The sequence below is a fragment of the Hemitrygon akajei genome, unplaced genomic scaffold (assembly GCF_048418815.1).
Source record: "Hemitrygon akajei unplaced genomic scaffold, sHemAka1.3 Scf000075, whole genome shotgun sequence".
NCBI lineage: Eukaryota > Metazoa > Chordata > Chondrichthyes > Myliobatiformes > Dasyatidae > Hemitrygon > Hemitrygon akajei.
Window position 1 is genome coordinate 2,416,102 of NW_027331961.1, and position 23,801 is coordinate 2,439,902.

At 47.2% G+C, this 23,801-nt stretch overlaps 1 protein-coding gene across 1 annotated transcript in view; it reads left to right on the plus strand.

Moving 5' to 3' along the window:
* The first annotated feature begins 4,358 nt into the window (after positions 1–4,358).
* The window catches only part of LOC140722354 (NACHT, LRR and PYD domains-containing protein 3-like), a 75,384-nt gene continuing 55,941 nt past the window's right edge, over positions 4,359–23,801 (plus strand). Inside the window, exons 1-3 of the mRNA XM_073037118.1 lie at positions 4,359–4,452; positions 17,653–17,805; positions 18,511–18,671. Of these exons, the coding sequence (XP_072893219.1) occupies positions 4,359–4,452; positions 17,653–17,805; positions 18,511–18,671 (408 nt within the window). The remainder of the gene's footprint in view (positions 4,453–17,652; positions 17,806–18,510; positions 18,672–23,801) is intronic.

A 23,801-nucleotide genomic window follows, 5' to 3' on the forward strand; every position in this document is an offset into this window, starting at 1 on the left:
CACAAGTTTGTCCAGCCTCTCGTTATAGCTCATGCCCTCTAATCTAGGTAGGGTCCTGGTAAACCTCTTCTGCGCCCTCTCCAAAGCCCCGACATCCTTCCGAGAATGGGGGCGACCGGAACTGTATGAAACACTCCAGATGTGGTCTAACAAGTTTTACAAAGCTGCAACACAACTTCATGACTTTTGAACTAATTCAACTAATAAAGACAACCACGCCATTTGCCTTCTTAACCACCCGATCAATCTGTGCAGTCTCTTTCAGGGAGCGATGAACTTGGAGTCGAAGATCCCTCTGATCATCGACACTGTTCAGGGTTTTGCATTTAACACTGTACTGTCTCATACATTCAGCGGTGCAGTGCTACCAGAGCTCACCGGTAAAAAAGTCAAAATAAACAAGCACGGAATTTAACAGCGGCCGCATATGAAATAGAGGGAATTTTACGGAAGAGGGGGTGTTGGCTGGTGGGGAAAAATACCACTAATAACATTAGGATATTTGATCGTTTTTGGTGAAATCCTGGAGCTGTGACTGTTTTTTATTTAGGTATTTGTGAAATTCCTTCTCGCTCGACCCGTTGTCCTAGGAAACTGGGAAATACCTGCACAGAAGTGCGAGCATTTTTCCGCTCTTTCCAATGGGTACCATTGGATTCCAGGAAGGAGCTATATTAAGCAAGGAATGAACATAGAAACCCAAGTTTAAAAGTCGAAAACAATGAAAGAAAAATTCACTGCTCGCTCATCTTCTTCCTGATTTTGATCAAATACACAAGCTAATCATCCAAAATCCTCTTCTACACCTGGATAAATTTAGTTTTGTTTTACAAGCTAAATGGAAAAAAAGCATTTCTGGGCTATAAGCTAGTTTTACGTCATTTCAACTATCATTAATAGCGGATCAACCCCTTGGCCTCTACCATCGCTCTACCAATTGTAGCTGATGGGAAAGAGGCTCTTTTTCTCTTTGTGTTGATAGGAAAAAGAGTAATTTAGTGAGGCAATGAACAAGATGAAATGCATTTCCAAAACTCCCAAATGGTTGCTGTCCTCCCCTGTTAACATTTGTCACTTGCAAACTACGATATTTTCTATTTGTATAAATGCGATAATAATTCATGTAAAGATTCAAGCTTCTTTAACTTTTTATATATTTAAAGACTACACAGAATCTGTAAAGATCGAACCACGTAACACCCGACGTGTGAGAATATTGTGAGTATCGACACTCACAGGTACACTTCCCGTCCAACCATTTCTGTGAGAGAAACGGTACGAGGCAGAGTTGCCAACCTACCACTTTTGAGACTAATATTCAGCAATATTCCTGGCTTTAGCAATAGTTCATCAGACATTCTTTTTTTCATACTTGATTACTTGGTTCCAATTTAGGTGGCTAAAAGTGTAAAAAAAATGAATTGCTTTATTTCTGTTATTTTTATACCTCTGAGGAACACTGCTAAGCGCTGCGGGCCCTGCCGTCTGCTCCGACTCAGTCGTATTAGTAAGGCTACATCTGTGGTGGTCCGTGGATTACTCGCTAATCCTAAAGTAAATTTTTCTCACTAACAACCCTTTGGCTTCTAAGCAAACAAAGTTATTTTACTTGCTTGATAATTATATTTTATGATAATCAGTTAAGTGCAACCGTGCAATACTTTGTCATATTATTAAATTAAGTATTATATGTTTAATTGTACCAGTTATACACTGAAATGTAGTGAGAGGCTGTAATCTTGTTAATGTCTTAGCTATCACTATATTTCTGTGGAGCTCTGGAATTCACATATTTCTTTCATCATGGTTTACTGCTTGACATTATAAGAAGCCCTATATATGTCACACCCAATTTGTGTACCTGCTCATTACACGAATGGGGCAAGGAAGTTGCCCAGTACATGAAATGAACAGGTAGACAAATTGGGTGTCACACACGAGGGGTGATTGATAACTTCGTGGCCTAAGGTGGAACGAGTCAATTTTACAAAACCGAGCAATTTTCAATTATCTGAAACAGAAATACCGCAAAAGTTATTAATTTCAAACTTTATGCATAATCACTCAAAGAGTTGAACCACGTGCAGGTACCGAGAGTTGTATAACTTTAAGCCTTCTAACTTAGGCCGCGAACTTATCAACCACCAACCCCCCCCCGTACAGCTCCGGCACCTAAAAAATTGCCACTGCACCCCTGCTCTAGCCGTCCGGCAGAGCTCGGGCCCGGCCCTTTCCCAATGATGCAACCGACCCACATTTACACAATTTCGGGATCAGCCCCGACTCACCCCCACTCGAATCGGAGAACCGCCAACAGCTGCAGAGAGCACTGCGCATGCGTATAGCAGACTTTTCTCCTCAGCGTCACCCGTGGCCGGAGGCCCGCACAGCTCCACCTGTGGCCGGAGGTCCATGCAGCGCCACCAGTCTCTGGAGGTCCATGCAGCGCCACCTGTGGCCGGAGGCCCGCACAGCGCCACCTGTGGCCGGAGGTCCATGCAGCGCCACCAGTCTCTGGAGGTCCATGCAGCGCCACCTGTGGCCGGAGCCCGCACAGCGCCACCTGTGGCCGGAGGTCCATGCAGCGCCAACAGTCTCTGGAGGTCCATGCAGCGCCACTAGTGGCTGGAGGCCCGCACAGCGCCACCTGTGGCCGGAGGTCCATGCAGCGCCACCAGTCTCTGGAGGTCCATGCAGCGCCACTAGTGACTGGAGGCGGGTGGGACAACGGAGAGGTAAATCACAAACACCACAAAGTCTGCAGATGCTGGAAATTCAGAGCAACACAAACAAAATGCTGGCGGAACTCAGCAGGCCGGGCAGCCTCTATCGAAAAGAGTTTCAGTTGAACCCTTCTTCAGGACTGAGATGCGATGGGAGAAATATCAGAATAAAACCGGGACAGGTGAGGAAATGTCTCGCTGGAAGGTGATAAGTGAAGCCAGGTTGGTGGGAAAGCTCAAGAGCAGAAGAAAATAGAGTCTAATAGGAGAGGGGAGTGGAGAATAGGAGACAGATATGGAGCAGTGGACCCAGAGAGAAGTGATACGCAGGTGAGAGGACGTGAAAAGTCAGAGAGGAAGAGAGGGAGTGGGAGGGAGGGGTGTGAGGGAAATTTGTTCACCGGAAGGAGAAATCGATATTCATGCCATCAGGTTGTGGGGGTGGGGGTACATACACGGAATATGAGGTGCTGATCCTGGACCCTGAAGGTAGCTTCATCTTGGCACAAGAGGAGGCGATGGGTTGACACGTCGGAACGAGAATGGGAATCGGAATGAAAATGTTTGGACACCGGGAACTCCCGCTCGGAGCGGATAGTTCAAAATTTAATTTATTATAAAGCAGGTATCCATAAACAACTCTGAGTTTTTTTTTTTGTTCTTCTCCGGAGAACCACGAAACAAAGAAAGAGCATGAAAGTCGCTCAGGGAGAAAAATCAAACTCCCACCCCACCCCCCGCATAAAACAGAACGTCATCCTGATCATCAACCCCCAAACCCACCCCTCCAGACAAAAGGGAACTATAATATTGATGCCCCCCCAAAAACAACCCTACCCCGCATAACTGCGGAGGAGCCGGTGTCACGAGTGTAGAGGCGGCCGCATCGGGAGCAGTGGACACAACAGGCGACCCCGGAAGATTCACAGGTGAAGTGTCGCCTCACCTGGAAGGATGTTTGGACAACGGAGAGAGTTCGGCCGTCCGGCCCTTTCACAGTGACACCCCGAACTCCACATCAAATCCGTCCAAACGAATCTGGGTGAACTTTAATGACCAATAAATATAATTCCTCTCAGCGATCAGCCGTCTGAATGATCCCCTGACTCTGAGAGGAAGGGGTGTCTATGGTCCACACTGTCAGGGTGTTGAGTTTACCAGGAGACAAAGACTGCAGGGACGAGAGGTTTTCTGTTGACTAATACACTGTGTTGGGACCCCGCTGGAAATTCTGGTGTTGTGACCCGAATCGAGACAAACACCAGGCTGCCCACTCCACCAACAACACGGCACAGCCGGACACATAACAGGGACTTTACATCCCACAACACTGGATTCAGTGAAGAAACCCGTCATTAATGTTGTTGTCCCACTGAAAGGTCCATTAAATGCCAGCGCTCTCCCACAGGTGACGTCACACAGCTAATCCACCCCCCCCCCACGCGCCTGACGTCACACACGGGCTCCCGAAACCGGGATCTGCCCTCACGTGCGCGGCGTCTTACGTCACCCACGCGCTGCTGCGCTCGAGCTTTATCGGTTGAACGGCTGGGCTAATAATCACGTGACCAGCCCCTCCCGCACCGCTGTCGACAGAGGATTCAGGAGCTGCGCTATTCCCATTGGTGCGGACCGATGTCAATCACCGGTTACAACCAGTCGCGGAGGCGGACAGGCCGAGTGGGCGTTCCCCCGCTGAGTCAGTCTCCCGCTCGGAGAAAAGCTCAAAGTAAATGTCCGCTTTCTGATTTATTTCCATTTCCCTCCGAGGGAAGTTGGGGCGTTTGTGAAGCGTCTCCCGCGGCCGGAGTCCGATGTATCGCCGGGAGGTAGGAGGAGACCGCTCGGCCCGTCGGTGTGATGCCGGCTCCCCGGGGAGGGGGGGATTTTATTGAGAGGGGGAAGATGGTGAGAGAGGGGGCGGACAGGATGTTTGTCCCGGGGGGGACAGGAGGGGCTCATCTGTGGAAATGTCTGAGCCCACGGTGGTGTCGAGCGGAGGGATTCACCACCTTGGGGGGCAAACACCGGCAGACTGTTGCCCTGCAAGCGGGGCAGAGTGACAATTATTTGTGTTTTGTTGGGATTGTACCTGGAATATGGTGTAAAATCCCGATCCTCACACTAACACGGGTTATACAGACCAAAGGACAAACTGCCAGAGGGTCGGGCAGAGTGACAATTATTTGTGTTTTGTTGTGATTGTACCTGGAATATGGTGTAAAATCCCGATCCCCACACTAACACGGGTTATACAGACCAAAGGACAAACTGCCGGAGGGTCGGGGCAGGGTGACAATTATTTGTGTTTTGTTGGGTTTGTACCTGGAATATGGTGTAAAATCCCGATCCCCACACTAACACGGGTTATACAGACCAAAGGACAAACTGCCGGAGGGTCGGGGCAGAGTGACAATTATTTGTGTTTTGTTGTGATTGTACCTGGAATATGGTGTAAAATCCCGATCCCCACACTGACACGGGTTATACTGACCAAAGGACAAACTGCCGGAGGGTCGGGGCAGAGTGACAATTATTTGTGTTTTGTTGTGATTGTACCTGGAATATGGTGTAAAATCCCGATCCCCACAATAACACGGGTTATACAGACCAAAGGACAAACTGCCGGAGGGTCGGGGCAGAGTGACAATTATTTGTGTTTTGTTGGGATTGTACCTGGAATATGGTGTAAAATCCCGATCCCAACACTAACACGGGTTACACAGACCAAAGATCAAACTGCCGGAGGGTCGGGGCAGAGTGACAATTATTTGTGTTTTGTTGGGATTGTACCTGGAATATGGTGTAAAATCCCGATCCCCACACTAACACGGGTTATACAGACCAAAGGACAAACTGCCGGAGGGTCGGGCAGAGTGACAATTATTTGTGTTTTGTTGTGATTGTACCTGGAATATGGTGTAAAATCCCGATCCCCACAATAACACGGGATATACAGACCAAAGGACAAACTGCCGGAGGGTCGGGGCAGAGTGACAATTATTTGTGTTTTGTTGTGATTGTACCTGGAATATGGTGTAAAATCCCGATCCCCACAATAACACGGACTATACAGACCAAAGGACAAACTGCCGGAGGGTCGGGGCAGGGTGACAATTATTTGTGTTTTGTTGGGATTGTACCTGGAATATGGTGTAAAATCCCGATCCCCACAATAACACGGACTATACAGACCAAAGGACAAACTGCCGGAGGGTCGGGGCAGGGTGACAATTATTTGTGTTTTGTTGGGATTGTACCTGGAATATGGTGTAAAATCCCGATCCCCACACTAACACGGGTTACACAGACCAAAGGACAAACTGCCGGATGGTCGGGCAGAGTGACAATTATTTGTGTTTTGTTGAGATTGTACCTGGAATATGGTGTAAAATCCCGATCCCCACAATAACACGGACTATACAGACCAAAGGACAAACTGCCGGAGGGTCGGGCAGAGTGACAATTATTTGTGTTTTGTTGTGATTGTACCTGGAATATGGTGTAAAATCCCGATCCCCACACTAACACGGGTTATACAGACCAAAGGACAAACTGCCGGAGGGTCGGGGCAGAGTGACAATTATTTGTGTTTTGTTGAGATTTTACCTGGAATATGGTGTAAAATCCCGATCCCCACACTGACACGGGTTATACAGACCAAAGGACAAACTGCCGGAGGGTCGGGGCAGAGTGACAATTATTTGTGTTTTGTTGGGATTGTACCTGGAATATGGTGTAAAATCCCGATCCCCACACTAACACGGGTTACACAGACCAAAGGACAAACTGCCGGAGGGTCGGGGCAGAGTGACAATTATTTGTGTTTTGTTGGGATTGTACCTGGAATATGGTGTAAAATCCCGATCCCCACACTAACACGGGTTATACAGACCAAAGGACAAACTGCCGGAGGGTCCGGGCAGAGTGACAATTATTTGTGTTTTGTTGGGATTGTACCTGGAATATGGTGTAAAATCCCGATCCCCACACTAACACGGGTTATACAGACCAAAGGACAAACTGCCGGAGGGTCCGAGTCAGAGTGACAATTATTTGTGTTTTGTTGGGATTGTACCTGGAATATGGTGTAAAATCCCGATCCCCACACTAACACGGGTTATACAGACCAAAGGACAAACTGCCGGAGGGTAGTGGCAGAGTGACAATTATTTGTGTCTTGTTGGGATTGTACCTGGAATATGGTGTAAAATCCCGATCCCCACACTAACACGGGTTATACAGACCAAAGGACAAACTGCCGGAGGGTCCGGGCAGAGTGACAATTATTTGTGTTTTGTTGGGATTGTACCTGGAATATGGTGTAAAATCCCGATCCCCACACTAACACGGGTTATACAGACCAAAGGACAAACTGCCGGAGGGTCCGAGTCAGAGTGACAATTATTTGTGTTTTGTTGGGATTGTACCTGGAATATGGTGTAAAATCCCGATCCCCACACTAACACGGGTTATACAGACCAAAGGACAAACTGCCGGAGGGTCGGGGCAGAGTGACAATTATTTGTGTTTTGTTGGGATTGTAACTGGAATATGGTGTAAAATCCCGATCCCAACACTAACACGGGTTATACAGACCAAAGGACAAACTGCCGGAGGGTCGGGGCAGAGTGACAATTATTTGTGTTTTGTTGGGATTGTAACTGGAATATGGTGTAAAATCCCGATCCCCACACTAACACGGGTTATACAGACCAAAGGACAAACTGCCGGAGGGTCCGGGCAGAGTGACAATTATTTGTGTTTTGTTGGGATTGTAACTGGAATATGGTGTAAAATCCCGATCCCCACACTAACACGGGTTATACAGACCAAAGGACAAACTGCCGGAGGGTCGGGGCAGAGTGACAATTATTTGTGTTTTGTTGGGATTGTACCTGGAATATGGTGTAAAATCCCGATCCCAACACTAACACGGGTTACACAGACCAAAGATCAAACTGCCGGAGGGTCCGGGCAGAGTGACAATTATTTGTGTTTTGTTGGGATTGTACCTGGAATATGGTGTAAAATCCCGATCCCCACACTAACACGGGTTATACAGACCAAAGGACAAACTGCCGTTGGGTCCGGGCAGAGTGACAATTATTTGTGTTTTGTTGGGATTGTACCTGGAATATGGTGTAAAATCCCGATCCCCACACTAACACGGGTTATACAGACCAAAGGACAAACTGCCGGAGGGTCGGGCAGAGTGACAATTATTTGTGCTTTGTTGGGATTGTCCCTGGAATATGGTGTAAAATCCCGATCCCCACACTAACACGGGTTATACAGACCAAAGGACAAACTGCCGGAGGGTCCGGGCAGATTGACAATTATTTGTGTTTTGTTGAGATTGTCCCTGGAATATGGTGAAAAATCCCGATCCCCACACTAACACGGGTTATAGAGACCAAAGGACAAACTGACGGAGGGTCGGGCAGCATCTGTGGAGGGAAATGGACCGTCCACACTTCGGGCCGAGACCCTCCCTCTGGACTGAGGGTGGACGGGCAATAGTCAGAGAAAAGAGGTGAGGTGTTGGGATGGGGCAAGAGCTGGGGAGTGAGAGGTGGATCCAGGTGAGGGGGAAGGTGTGCAGGTGGAAATAGTGTCAGGGGTGGGAGGTGAGTGGTTGGGGCAACACGGGGCTGCAGAAGATGGAAATTAATTCCATAGAGGATGAACAAAGAGGGTATTTGTTATACAGAGTGCGATGAAGATTCACCAGACTGATCCCTGGAGTGGTGGGGGTCATCATATGGTGAAAGATCGAATGTGATAACCCTTTCATTTAGAGAATCGGGGACTGAGAGGTGAACACATTGAGATTCACAACATCATTACCGGCTGGACCAGGGATCCCAGTCTCTGAAACAGGGATGGACTGTCCGGGACTGAGATGAGGGGAAATGCCTCCACTCCGAGGGTGGTGAATGTCTGTAAATCCCCACCACAGAGGGCGGTGAAGACTCGGTGATCGTCCCCACGTAAGACAGAGGCCGGCAGATGTGTGGAGACCGAAGGGATGGAGGAAATGAGGATCGGGCAGAAACATGTGGCCGAGATGGGAGAGCAGCCGCCATCTTGTTGATAGTTAGAGGGGCTGAATGGCCACGTCCTGCTGTTTCTCACTTGATGTCTCAGTGTTCCTGTCCAGTGAGGCAGGAGGAATGTGAATAGAAATTAGTGTTTATAAACATAGACTGATTTACATGAAACCTGCACAATTCTGTTCTGGATCTAAAATGTCGGTCGGATCGGAACGGGATTCGAACCCGTAACAGTGACCCAGGGAGGTGGAGGGCGGGACGGGAATATACGGAGGGAAAATGTTAAACGTGTACCCGGTGTAAACATGGAATAATGTGGGAGATGCGGTGGGGAGGTCGGGCAGCGTGTGAGGGGCGAGGAGTGGAGTCACCGGGTCACGTGGGAGACCCTCCACCTGTCACGTGATCCCGTTTTACCGCGGATCCGCAGCATCTGCAACACACACAAAATGCTGGCGGAACACAGCAGGCTAGGCAGCATCTACAGGGAGAAGCTCTGTCGACGTTTCGGGCCGAGACCCTTCGTCAGGACTGACTGAAAGGAAAGATAGTAAGAGATTTGAAAGTACGAGGGGAGGGGGAAATGCGAAATGATAGAAGAAGACCAGAGGGGGTGGGGTGAAGCTGAGAGCTATAAGGTGATTGGCAAAAGGGATACAGAGCTGGAGAAGGGAAAGGATCATGGGATGGGAGGCCTCGGGAGAAAGAAAGAGGGAGGGGGGGGCACCAGAGGGAGATGGAGAACGGGTAGAGTGACGGGCAGAAAGAGAGAAAAGAAGGAGGAGGGTGGAAAAAAAAAACTAAATATATCAGGGATGGGGTAAGAAGGGGAGGAGGGTCATTAACTGAAGTTAGAGAAGTCAATGTTCATGCCATCAGGTTGGAGGCTACCCAGCCGGTATATGTTATTGTTCCTCCAACCTGAGTGTGGCTTCATCTTGACAGTAGAGGAGGCCATGGATTGACATATCAGAATGGGAATGGGACGTGGAATTAAAATGTGTGGCCACTGGGAGATCCTGCTTTCCCTGGCAGACCGAGCGTAGGTGTTCAGCGAAATGGTCTCCCAGTCTGCGTCGGGTCTCACCAAAGGCCACACCGGGAGCACCGGACGCAGTATACCACACCAGCCGACTCACAGGTGAAGTGTCGCCTCACCTGGAAGGACTGTCTGGGGCCCTGAATGGTGGTGAGGAAGGAAGTGTAAGGGCAGGTGTAGCACTTGTTCTGCTTACAAGGATAAGTGCCAGGAGGGAGATCGGTGGGGAGGGATGGGGGGACAAGGGAGTCGCATAGGGAGCGATCCCTGCGGAAAGCAGAAAGGGAATGTGGAGGGAAAGATGTGCTTGGTAGTGGGATCCCGTCGGAGGTGGCGGAAGTTACGGAGAATTATACGTTGGACCCGGAGGCTGGTGGGGTGGTAGGTGAGGACAAGGGGAACCCTATCCTGAGTCGGGTGGTGGGCAGATGGGGTGAGGACAGATGTGCGGGAAATGGGAGAGATGCGTTTCAGAGCAGAGGTGATGACAGACAGACATACTTTATTGACCCCGAGGGAAACTGGGTTTCGTTACAGACGCACCACCAAGAATAGTGAAGAAATATTGCAATATAAAACCATAAATAATAATAAGTTAATCATGCCCAGTGGAAATAAGTCCAGGGCCCGCCTATTGGCTCAGGGTGTCTGACACTCTGAGGGAGGAGTTGTAAAGTTTGATGGCCACAGGCAGGAATGACTTCCTATGATGCTCAGTGTTACATCTCGGTGGAATAAGTCTCTGGCTGAATGTACTCCTGTGCCTAACCATTACATTATGGAGTGGATGGGAGTCATTGTCCAAGATGGCATGCAACTTGGACAGCATCCTCTTTTCTGACACCACCGTCAGAGCCCCTTTGTTTAAAAAAGGAAGACATCTTCTTCGTCCTGGAATGAAAAGCCTCATCCTGAGAGCAGATGCGGCGGAGACGGAGGAATTGCGAAAAGGGGATAGCATTTTTGCAAGAGACAGGGTGGGAAGAATAATAGTCCAGGTAGCTGTGAGAGTCTGTAGGCTTATAGTAGATATCAGTAGATAAGCCATCTCCAGAGATGGAGACAGAAAGATCAAGAAAGGGGAGGGAGGTGTCGGAAATGGACCAGGTAAATTTGAGGGCAGGGTGAAAGTTGGAGGCAAAGTTAATGAAGTCAACGAGCTCAGCATGCGTGCAGGAGGCAGACACAATGCAGTTGTCGATGTAGCGAAGGAAAAGAGGGGGATGGATACCCGTATAGACTTGGAACATGGACTGTTCCACATAACCAACAAAAAGGCAGGCATAGCTGGGACCCAGGCGGGTGTCCATGGCTACACCCTTGGTTTGGAGGAAGTGGGAGGAGACAAAGGATAAATTATTGAGAGTAAGAACTAATTCCGCTAGACGGAGGAGAATGGTTGTAGAGGGGAATTGTTTAGGACTGGAATCCAAAAAGAAGCGGAGAGCTTTGAGACCTTCCTGGTCGGGGGTGGAGGTATATAGGGACTGGACGTCCATGGAGAAAATGAGGCGGAGGGGGCGAGGGAACTTAAAACCATTGAAAAAATTCAAAGCGTGAGAAGTGTCACGGACATAGGTGGGAAGGGATTGAACAAGGGGGGGATAAGACAGTATCAAGGTATGCAGAAATGAGTTGGGTGGATATATATCTGCCCACTTACCTGGTGACGCGCATGCTTGGTGGAGCAGGAGCAATCTGAGACAATGGGTCTACCTGGACAGGCAGGTTCAAGGTATCAAGGTATGCAGTAGTGAGTTCTGTGGGGCAGGAGCAATCTGAGACAATGGGTCCACCTGGACAGGCAGGTTCAAGGTATCAAGGTATGCAGAAATGAGTTATGTGGGGCAGGAGCAATCTGAGAAATGGGTCCACCTGGACAGGCAGGTTCAAGGTATCAAGGTAAGCAGAAATGAGTTGGGTGGGGCAGGAGCAACCTGAGACAATGGGTCCACCTGGACAGGCAGGTTCAAGGTATCAAGGTATGCAGAAATGAGTTGGGTGGGGCAGGAGCAATCTCAGACAATGGGTCCACCTGGACAGGCAGGTTCAAGGTATCAAGGTATGCAGAAATGAGTTAGGAGGGGCAGGAGCAATCTCAGACAATGGGTCTACCTGGACAGGCAGGTTCAAGGTATCAAGGTATGCAGAAATGAGTTCTGTGGGGCAGGAGCAATCTGAGACAATGGGTCCACCTGGACAGGCAGGTTCAAGGTATCCACTACTTCTGGTAGGCTTTTTCTGTACATTGGTGTTTCCATTCTAGGTCTTGATGCAACCAGTCAATATACTCTTCACCTCACATCTATTGGAGTTTTTCAAAGTTTTAGATACCAAATCTTTGCAAACTTCTAAGGAAGTGGAGGCATTTCTTTGTACTTTGTAATGGCACTGCATGCTATGCTGGACCCAGAACAGATCCTCTGAAATGATAACACTAAGGAATTTGAAGTTGCTGACCCTCTTCACCTCTGATCCTCCAATGAGGACAGGCTCTTGGACATCGGTTTCCTCGGCTCCCTGGTCTTGCTGACGTTGAATGAGAGTTGTTGTTGTGGGCACCAGTCAGCTGTGTCTAATCTCCCTCCTATATGCTGCTTTGCCCAAGGACAGTGGTGTCATCAGCAAACTTAAATCTGGCATTGAAGCTTTGCTTGGCCTCCCAGTATAAAGTGAGTAGGGCAGGGAACTAATCATACAGCCTTGAAGTGCACCAGTGTTGATGGTGATTGTGGAGGAGATGTTGCCAATCTGAACTGACTAGGGTCTGCAAGTGAGGAAATTGAGGATTCGATTCAAGTCAAGTCAACTTTTATTGTCATTTCAACCATAAATGCTGGTACAGTGCATAGTAAAAATGAGACAACGTTTTTCAGGACCATGGTTTACATGACACAGTACAAAAAACTAGACTGAACTACGTAAATAAAAAAAACACAGAGAAAGCTATACTAGACTACAGACCTACACTGGACTGCATAAAGTGCACAAAAACAGTACTGGCATTACAGTAAATAATAAACAGTTGCACAAGTAGGTGTTGAGGCCTAGGTCTTGAAGCAAATTGATTTGTTTTGAGGGGTTAATAGTATTGAATGCAAAACTGTAGTAAGTGAAGAGCTAATGAAATGGCTTCTGCTATGGACCTGTGGTGGTGAAAGGTAAATTAGAATGGATCTAAGTCACTGCTCAGGCAGCGATTGGTATGTTTGGTCACCAACCTCTCAGAACACTTTTTCTGAGTGTTTTCTGGGGTCAAAAAGGACAGGGAGGGAGGGAATTGAAGTTGGGGAGAACACTTCTAATGAGGGAAAATATCATAGCTACATAAAGGGAGAGCGACACGAGGCATCATCTACAGAGTCTGTGTGGGTAACAGAACCAGGAATGGAGCAATCATCCTTTTGCAAGTATTCCATAGGTCCCCCAGTAGACACTAAGGAGCAGGTTGGTAGGCAAATTTTAGAAAGATATAAAATTAACAGGGAAAAGTCGTGGGAGAAATCAGATTCCCTCATTTTGATTGGCACTTCTGTTGTAAGAGATGTAGGAGGGGCAGAATTTGTTGGGTATGCCCAGGAAAGTGTTGTGATATGTGGACAGGCCAACTAGAGGAGAGGCCATACTGGATCTAGACTAGGCAGTGAACCTGGTCAGGTGACGACTCTCTTGATGGGTGAGGATTTCAGGAGTGATCACAGCTCTATGACCTTTAGCTGGTCTTGGACAAGAATAGGAGCAGACAGTATGGGAAAGTATTTCATGGGGGAGGGTTGATTACAATGGTATTAAGCAGGTACTTGAGAGCATAAATTGAGAACAGATGTTCTCAAGCAAATGTATATTGAAAATCTGAATATTTTTTAGGGAGCACTTGCGTAGGGTTCTAGATAGGTTTGTCCTTATGAGGCAGGTAAAGGATGATAATATGAAAGAATCATGGTTGACAAGAGAAATGGAGCATTTAGTCAAGGAAGAAGGAAGAGTACTTGAGGTTTAGAAAACAAAGATCAGTTAAGGTAGCTAAGAAAGAGCTCAAGAAGTGATTTAACAGTGCTAGGAGGGGACTTGAAGGCTTAGGATTAAGGAAAGACCAGCTCGAAAGAGGCGTTGGCTCTGGGTAAGCTTCTGTTAAGGTTCCCTTTTTTCCCCTCACTGTACATAGTGTAATAAATGGCTGTTGTGTGTTCCTGTTAGGTGTTGGAGTCCTGAGAGACTCGATCTCCCAAGGAGCTACTTCTGCATGAAGTGCATCCAGCTGCAGCTCCTTGAAGACCATGCTAGGGATCTGGAACAGCAGCTGGATGACTTGCTTGTATGGGAGAGTGAGAAGATAATCGATCAGATTTGCAGGGAAGCAGTCATTCCAAAGTTGCAGAAGGCAAGTAGTTGGGTGACTATCAGGAGAAATGGAAAAGTGAATAGGCAGTTAGCGCCGAGCACCCCTGTGGCCATTCCTCTCAATGAGTAACACACTTTGGATACTGTTGTGGGGTATGACCTCCAAGGGGAATGCCACAGAAACCAGACTGCTAGCACTGAGCATAGATCTGTGGTGCAGAAGGGAAAGAGGGAGAAGAGAGGAGTGGTGGTGACATGGGCGAGTGTCAGTAGTCAGGAGAATAGGCAAGAGATTCTCTGAGCGTGAACGGGACACCGTAATGGTACATTGCCTCCCAGGTGCCAGAGTCAGGGATGACTCACATTGCGTCATTTGGAAAGGGAGGGAGAGCAGCCAGATGTCTCGGTATTTATAGGTACCAATGACGTAGGAAGGAAAAGCAAAGAGGTCCTGAAAAGAGAATTTAGAGAGCTAGGTGAAAAGCTGAGAGGCAGGACTTCCAGGGTAGTAATTTCTGAATTGCTGCCTGTGCCACGTGCCAGCGAGCATAGAAACTGGATGATTTGCCAGATAAATTCATGGCTGAGAAGCTGGTTCAGGGGGCAGGGTTAAGATTCTTGGATCATTGGGATCTATTCTGGGGGAGGTATGACCTGTACAAAAGTGACGGGTTGCACCTGGTCATGCACTTTGGTAGAGGAAATAAATGTGCAGAGTGTTTTCTAAATGGGGAGAAAATCCAACCATCTGAGATGCAAAGGGATTTGGGAGTCCTTGTACAGAGCACCCTAAAGGTTAACTTGCAGGTAGTCGGTGGTGAGAAAGGCAAATGCAATGTTTGCATTCATTTCAATAGGTCTAGAACATGAGCAGGGATGTGATGCTGAAGCTTTATAAGGCACTGGTGAGGCCTTACCTTGAGTAATATGAACAGTTCTGGGCTCATTTAAGAAAAGATGTACTGGCATTAGAGAAGTACAGAGGAGGTTCACAAAGGTGATTCCAGGAATGAAGGGGTTATTGTACAGGGAACGTTTGATGGCTCTGGGTCTGTACTTGCTGGAATTTAGAAGGGTGGGGGGGGGGGATCTCATTGAACGTTGAAAGACCTTGACAGAGTAGATGTGGAAAGGATGTTTACAATGATGGAGTCAAGGACAAGAGGACGCAGCCTCAGGATAGCTGGGGATCCATTTACAACCGAGATTCAGAGAAATTTCTTTAGCCAGAGGGTGGTGAATTTGTGGAACTTATTACCACAAGCAGCTGTGGAGGCCAGGTTGTTGGGTGTACAAGGCATCAAAGGTTACGGGGAGAAGGCTGGGGAGTGGGGCGGAGTAGGGGAGAAATAAAAGGATCAGCCAGGATTGAATGGCGGAGCAGGCTCGATGGGCCATATAGCTTAATTCTCCACCCGTGTCTTATGGTAAAACCCCATGTTTTACAAGTATATGAAAAAGAGGATGGCTAGAGTGACGGCAGGACTGATCAGGGAAGAGCGAAGAAACATGCCTGGAGTCAGGGGAGTTGGGGGAGGTCATTAAGTATTTTGCTTCAGTGAGGGGAATCTTGATAAATGTGAAGTCAGTGAGGAACAGTTCAATGTGCTGGAACATATGAAGGTTAAGAAAGAAGATGTCTTGGAACTTTTTTAAAAAAAATATCAGGGTAGGTAAGTCTCTGGGGCTGGATAGATTGTACCACAAGTTACTATGGGAGTGAAAGAGGAGATTCATATCACTGGCAGTGATCTTTGCATCCTCGGCCACTGGCGTAGTACTAGAAGTTGTACCAGAGGGTGGCAAATGTTTCCTTTTCTTCAGGAAAGGTAATAAGGATTACCCTGGGAATTGCAGACCAGTGAGACTTGCGTCAGTACTGGGCAAACTAATGGGGGGAGGATTCTTAGAGACAGGATTTGTGAGCATTTGGAGGAGGACAGGCTGATTAGGGATAATCAGCATAGTTTTGAGTGAAGCAGGTTGGAAATCACGAGCTTGATTTACTGCTTTGTGGAAGTTACAAACTGAAGATGGGGCAGTAATTGTGCATATGGATTTCAGTAAGGCATTCAATAAGCTTTCCAATGTTAGGTCAGAAAATCAGTAGGCATGGGATCCAGGGAAGCTTTGCATGTATGCAGAATTAGCTTGCCCATGGAAGACAGAGGATAGTAATACACGGAGTGTATTCTGCCTGGAGGTCTGTGACTAGAGGCCTTCCACAGGGATCTATTCTGGGACCCCAGCTCTTTTGTAATTTTTATAAACAACTTGAATGTCAAAGTTGAAGGGTGGGTTAGTAAGTTTGATAACAAGGGTTGATAATGTTGTAGATGGTGTAGAAGCTCGTCATAAAGTACAATGGGCACTGATAGGATGTACAGATGGGCTGAGAGATGGCAGGTGGAATTGAAGCTGGAATTCATCCTTGCCAAGTGTGAAGTGATACAAAGTTGAATCTGTATTCCCAGGATTCTTGACAGCGTAGAGGAAAGAAGTATCTTGTGGTCCGCATCTATAGATCCCTTCAAGTTGCCACACAAGTTGATGAGGTTAATAAGGAGGCATGTGGTGTGTTGGCCTTCATCAGCCGGGTGATTTGAGTTCAAGAGCCGTGACGCTGCAGCTCTGTAAAACTATTTAGACTTCACTTGGAGTCTTGTGTTCAGACCCGTCACCTTATCATTAAGAAGGATGTGGAAGCCTTAAGGGAGGATGCAGAGGAGATTTACCAGGATGCTGCCTGGATTGGAGCATGTCTAATGAGGAAAGGTTTGGTGAGCTAAGGCTTTTCTGTATGGGGCGAAGGAGGATGAAATGCAATTTGATAGGTGTGTAAGATAAAGGGCATAGATAGTGGACAACCAGCGCCTTTTTTAATTTAACACGGTGCTCAGTGCACAGAACACACTGCTGAGGATGATAATGGAGGCTGATACATTCAGGACATTTAAGACATTCATGTGCATAGGCACATGGATAAAAGAAAACTGGAGTGCTATGTGAGAAAGAAGGGTTAGATTGATCTTGGATTGGGTTAAAAGGATTGCGTAACATTGCGGCCTGTACTGTGCTGTATTGATCTATGTTCCAATACTTTCAATTCAAGGGGTAACAGTATTTGCTTGAAGGCCTGAAAGAAGAATTAAAACTCTGGTATTTTTTTTAATTGTTTATAGCAGAAGCTTCTTTGTTAAGGATAGTTCCTTTTAGAAAGCAGTTTGACAGATAGTCAACAGTTCCTGGTGCCAGCAATGAGTATCCCTTTCTTAGGGAAAAAACATACTCCAATGTGTGCAGACATACTTTTCTCTCCCAGAATGATAGTGGGATTGATTTACAAGCCATAAGGTTAATGTTCAATTGAATAGTTTTTGAGTGCTGTATTGTACGTCTCAATTTGGCACAACTATAATTTTAATGGCAAGAATCAGTAGAAAGAAGGTTGCTGCTTTTTTTTCTTATCTGAGCAATGTGATTTTCTTTACAGGCAGAGACGATGTCAATGGAGGACTTGGTGAAAACGCTTATGGTCGGAAGTCGCTGGGGCAAGAGCTGAGGGTTAACAATGTGACCACTGATGTAAGCAGCATTCAGCATGGGAGTCGTGCTTTAGCTACAAAGGAGATGAGGAAATCACAGGGTAAGCTGACTATCCAGATAAACATTAATTTTGCCTAGAAAGGTATTCTGTAAAGCATCCTTAGTGCTGCAGAAGTTTAAAGGCTGAAGGGTCTCGACCTGAAGCATCGACTGTCTGTTTCCCTCTATGATGTTAATTGACCCACTGAATTCCTCCAGCATTTTCCGTGTTGCAAGGAGAATTGGAGTTAATGTCCATGTCCTTTGTCAAAACTATGAAACAGAGTAAGCAAGTTAGATTTCAGTAACAGAGGTTAAGAGGATTGAGCAAACAAAATGATAATCTGTTTGAATCAGATCACATCTGGACCAACTGTTACTTTCCAAGGACTAGTTTCGTAGAGTGGAACATTGATTCCTTTGTATACAGAAGACTTTCAGGGTGATGTGTTTGACAATGGAAGAGGTGGGCGAGCTACTCAGATGGAAGAGTCTGAACACGTGGATGGTGGAACAAGTCCATTCAGGGGTGATGCCCAACGTCACTTATTTGCATAAAGAATAATAGAAGTCATGTGACCAGCCTCATTGAAAGGAATCAAAATTGATACATTTTCTCTAATTCTGTTAAATTGAGTTGGAGATGGTGGGGGGGGGGGGTAACACTGGGGTTGAAAGCACAGGAGAGCCATGATCTAATTGGTCTGTGGATCCGAGGCCCCGCCCACTTACCCAGTGACGCGCTGACGACATTGCGCATGCTCAGTCCGGGAAGGGCGGTGTTGTTTTTCGTTCTTTGTTGAAGCGGGACGGTGGTGGGATCGGGATCGGGATCGGGATCGGGAAGGGGTCCTCACCCTCGCCCCTTGGGGCGGGGAGCCGGGAACGGATCATTCTCTGCGGGGCGACACCAAGAATTTCCTTTCGGTGAGTATTGAAGCAGGTCCGGAGCGGGGAGGTCTGATGTTAGGCAGTGAAACCCATTAACTTTCCCGAACTGGAGAACAAAAGGTGGGGGTGGGGGAGGGAGAGAGAAACACAAGGTGATCGGTGAAACCTGAAGGGGGAGGGGATGAACTTTCCCGAACTGGCGGCCTCGCCTCGCTTCCTTCACAGAATCTGCCGGGGTCGGTCCGGGTTGTGAGACCTTCACACCGAACCGTCTGAGATGAGCCGCCGCTCAGCCCCTGTTGTTCTGGTCCTGTTAGCAGGATGAAGTAAAACATGTTTCTATCTTGTTACTGACAGAGAAATGTACAATTTGTGTTCCGTGTGTTATCTGAATGTACTTGCCTGTGATGCTGCCACAAGTCAGTGTTTCTTTGTCCCTGTACCTTCCCGTACTTGTGAACTTGGCAATAAATTCAACAGGACCTGAGAAATCTCAGTGAGATTTGATTAGTGATGATCATCTTGGCAGCTCGGTAGGTCGAATGTATGAGACAGGACACTGTTAAATGCAAAACCCTGAACAGCGTTGATGATCAGAGGGATCTTAGACTCCCTGAGAGAGACTGCACAGATTGATCGGGTGGTTAAGAAGGCAAATGGCGTGGTTGTCTTTATTAGTTGAAGCACTGAGTTCAAAAGTCGGGAAGTCGTGTTGCAGCTTTGTAAAACTAGTTAGACCACATCTGGAGTGTTTCATACAGTTCTGGTCGCCCCCATTCTTGGAAGGATGTCGGGGCTTTGGACAGGGCTCAGAAGAGGTTTACCAGGACCCTGCCTGGATTAGAGGGCATGAGCTATAACGAGAGGCTGGACAAACTTGTGTTGTTTTCTCCAGAGCGGCGCAGGCCGGGGTGAGACTGGACGGACGTTTATACGATTACGAGAGGGATAGAGTGGACAGACGGTATATTTTTCCCAGGGTTGAAATATCTAAGATAAGAGGCCATCCATTTGAGGTGAGAGGGGGTAGGTTAATGGAGATATGAGGGGCGTGTATGTTTTTCCTCACCAAGTCTGCTGGGTCGGTCGCTGGACTTTGCTCCCCGGGGCGACCCTCCGCTCTGACGCAGTAATCACCCCGCGCATGCTCACAGCCCCCGGATGGGCGGTGGTTTGTTTTTTATCCCGTTCGTCGTTGAAGCGGATCGTCTGGGGGATCGGGAGTGGCAGGGAAAGGGTCCTCGCCCCCTCCCTGATGTTGGGCAGTGAGTCTCGTTAACTTCCCGAACTGTCGGCCATTTACTCATTTTCCAACTCTCTGGGCCCCTCTAAGACGGACACACTTCACTGATCTCTCCCTGCGAACCAGCAACCCAGGCGGTCAATCTCCACACAATTAAAATGGCGAATCAGCCTCAGGGCAAAGGGGCGCCTATTTCAAACAGAGATTCGGAGACATTTCTGTAGCCAGAGTGTGGTGAATGTGTGGAATTAGCAGAGGGAGCTGTGGGGGTATTTACTAGGTTCTTGAGTGGTTACGATGAGAAGGCTGAGGAGGGGGAAAAAGGTCAGCTTGATTGAATGACGGAGTAGACTCGATGGGCCAAACGGCCTAATTCTGCTCCTATGTCCTATGAAGCCGGTTTGTTGTCGGGAAGACGCGCCCACCGGTCACGGTATCCTGTTTTCCGCTCTTATTCTGCCGTAGATCTGCAGGCTGCGGGTTTTTCCCGAGGCCCCGCCCCGGCTCTGTCGATGTGAAAATCGCATCGCGCATGCTCAGATAAACCGCTTTTAATCCTGGTGATACGTATCTTCTCCCTAATCGGGGTGGGTGAGAAAGGAGAATGCCCCAGGTTGTGGAGATCTTTCATTTTACCGAGGGAGTGGGAAGTCCAGAAGGAGTTCACGTAGGGGAGACTAGGTTCTGTGATGAGCTGATCTGTATCCGTAACTCTGCAGTTCCTTGCAGCCACGGGCAAAGCAGTCGCCGTACCAATGCGTGGAGTATCCGGATGGGAAACTTTTTATGATGCATTGATAAAATTTGCTGATGGGCAAAGTGTATATTCCAAAGTTCTTATGGTTTGTTCTAGCTTTGTTATTTTCAGATCTTTTATACAGTAGTATTGTGGTGAGCATTTGGTCCATAACGACAGATGAGGCAGCTCATTAAACTCAATAACAGTTTTATCGTGATAAACACAAAATAGACCGGCCAGCACGACCCAACCAGTCTCATACAGACGGGAGGTGACCATCACACACCCTGGTTACAGTTAGTGTGACCCAGAAATACACAAGCAAGTAACTGTATAATCCAAGCTAAAAGGTAACAATAAATGAACTGGAACATCCCATCCTAATCCCACAAAAGCATTTTAACACAAGAACAATAAACAGTGCTGCTCATTAGAAATGTAGGGGGTGGGCTGTTGACCAACCCCTCCTCCTGAGGACCATCAGTGATCGTCCTTGATCCCGTCTCCCAGCTGATTCCATCTGCTCATTCCCCGCCCATCTTGTTCAACCTCTGTCCAGCCTGTATCCCACCACCTCAATGATATATATCAACATCTTGTTCAACCACTGTCCAGCCTGTATCCCACCACCTCAATGATATATATCAACCATCTTGTTCAATCTCTGTCCAGTCTGTATCCCACCACCTCAATGATATATATCAACATCTTGTTCAACCTCTGTCCAGCCTGTATCCCACCACCTCAATGATATATATCAACCATCTTGTTCAACCTCTGTCCAGCCTGTATCCCAGCAACTCAATGATATATATCAACCATCTTGTTCAATCTCTGTCCAGTCTGTATCCCACCAACTCAATGATATATATCAACCATCTTGTTCAATCTCTGTCCAGCCTGTATCCCACCACCTCAATGATATATATCAAACTTCTTGTTCAACCTCTGTCCAGCCTGTATCCCATCACCTCAATGATATATATCAACCATCTTATTCAACCTCTGTCCACTCTGTATCCCATCACCTCAATGATATATATCAACATCTTGTTCAATCTCTGTCCAGTCTGTATCCCATCACCTCAATGATATATATCAACCATCTTGTTCAACCTCTGTCCAGCCTGTATCCCACTACCTCAATGATATATACCAACCATCTTTTTCAACCTCTGTCCAGCCTGTATCCCAGCACCTCAATGATATATATCAACCATCTTGTTCAACCTCTGTCCAGTCTGTATCCCACCACCTCAATGATATATATCAACCATCTTGTTCCACCTCTGTCCAGCCTGTATCCCACCAGCTCAATGATATATATCAACCTGCTTGTTCAATCTCTGTCCAGTCTGTATCCCACCACCTCAATGATATATATCAACATCTTGTTCAACCTCTGTCCAGTCTGTATCCCACCACCTCAATGATATATATCAACCATCTTGTTCAACCTCTGTCCAGCCTGTATCCCACCACGTCAATGATATATATCAACATCTTGTTCAATCTCTGTCCAGTCTGTATCCCACCACCTCAATGATATATATCAACCATCTTGTTCAATCTCTGTCCAGTCTGTATCCCACCACCTCAATGATATATATCAACCATCTTGTTCAACCTCTGTCCAGTCTGTATCCCACCAACTCAATGATATATATCAACCTTCTAGTTCAATCTCTGTCCTGCCTGTATGCCACCAGCTCAATGATATATATATCAACCTGCTTGCTCAATGTTAGTCCAGCCTGTATCCCAATGCCGCAATGATGTATTTCAGCAATCTCTCTTCTAAACTTTGTCTTCATTGTGAAGTTTAGTATTGCACCTTTCTATTTATTTATTTATTTATTTATTTGTGTGCCTGTCTGTTTGTTTAGTTAGTTAGTTGTTGTTCGCTGGGAATACCAGAGGTTTAGTTGGACACAACACGTGACAGGGTAAAAGCAACCATTTCAATTTTAGATTCACCATTACAAAATGGCTGCACTGTTAGTCTTTGTCATAACGGAACTCACAGCATCTGATGTTGAGTTTGTTATTTCCTTTTTCGGTTATTTTCAGTGAGCCATTTCCTATGTTTCCAGGGTAACGGCCCGTCAGAGCTGCAGCAAGTGTTGCAGTTTTTATCGCTCTGTGGTCACCGCCTCTCAGTGTAGAGACAGTGGCCTCGGGAGCAAATGTAACAGAGTGATAGTGGGGGGAAAGGATGCTGTGAGCATTGTCTGTGTGGAATGTGTTACACCAGGGTCAGAATGAACACAGAACTAACAGAGTGGTTGGGGTGGGGTGGCATTTACAGTTCAGGGTGGCAATCAGTTACTATCTGTGCATTAAAATGAAGAGGGAGAAAATACCACAGTTGCAGGAAATTTAAAGTAAGGAAGGGAAAATACTGGAGACGCTCAGCAGATCGGCAGCATCTTGGACAGTCTCAGTTCTGGAACTGGGTCTTCCACCATTTCTCCTTTCAGAGACGTAGTCTGATGTACTGAGCTCCCAGCATTTTCTACTTTATAATTTTACATTTTGTTCCTGCTACATTGCAGGAAACATGGCAGCCCGCTCTGCTGTGCAAGATCCCACACAGCGATGACATAGAGATCAAATGTGATCGGTTTAGCTGCTGGGGTCAGGCTGAAGTGTATCCGCATCCTCTATACAGACTGGGGAACCAGCCTGAGCACCGGCCCCGGCAGAGGGTCATTAGGTTCCAATTCCACCTTAGTTTGTGAATCGGAAATGGCAGGAACTCCACGGCAAATTGCCGGCACCAAGGCGTCTTTGTATGGGTGATAATATTGGGCTGGTGACTCTGATGATATGGAATTGGCAGTATACGGGCTACAGTCCAGGTTGGTAATTCTGCAGCTGGGATCGGAATTTTCTCAGTCTGCAGTGAAGCTGAAATCCCGGGCGGTTGGGGATTGGTTATGGGGAAATCACAGTCAACACTGTCCAATAGGATATCATATCTGTCAAGTATTTTGGAGATTATTTAAGAATGAACTAGGGCGTTAGGTGAAGTTGGGCAGTGATGTTGTTCATCTGAACTTTGGTAAAGTCTGTAACAAGATCCTGCATGGCAGCTGATCGGGGAGGTTCGGTCACGTGGGATTCACAGGGGCCTGGCGAGGTGGATTCACACCGGGCTAGAGAACAAGAAGGAGAGGGGGAT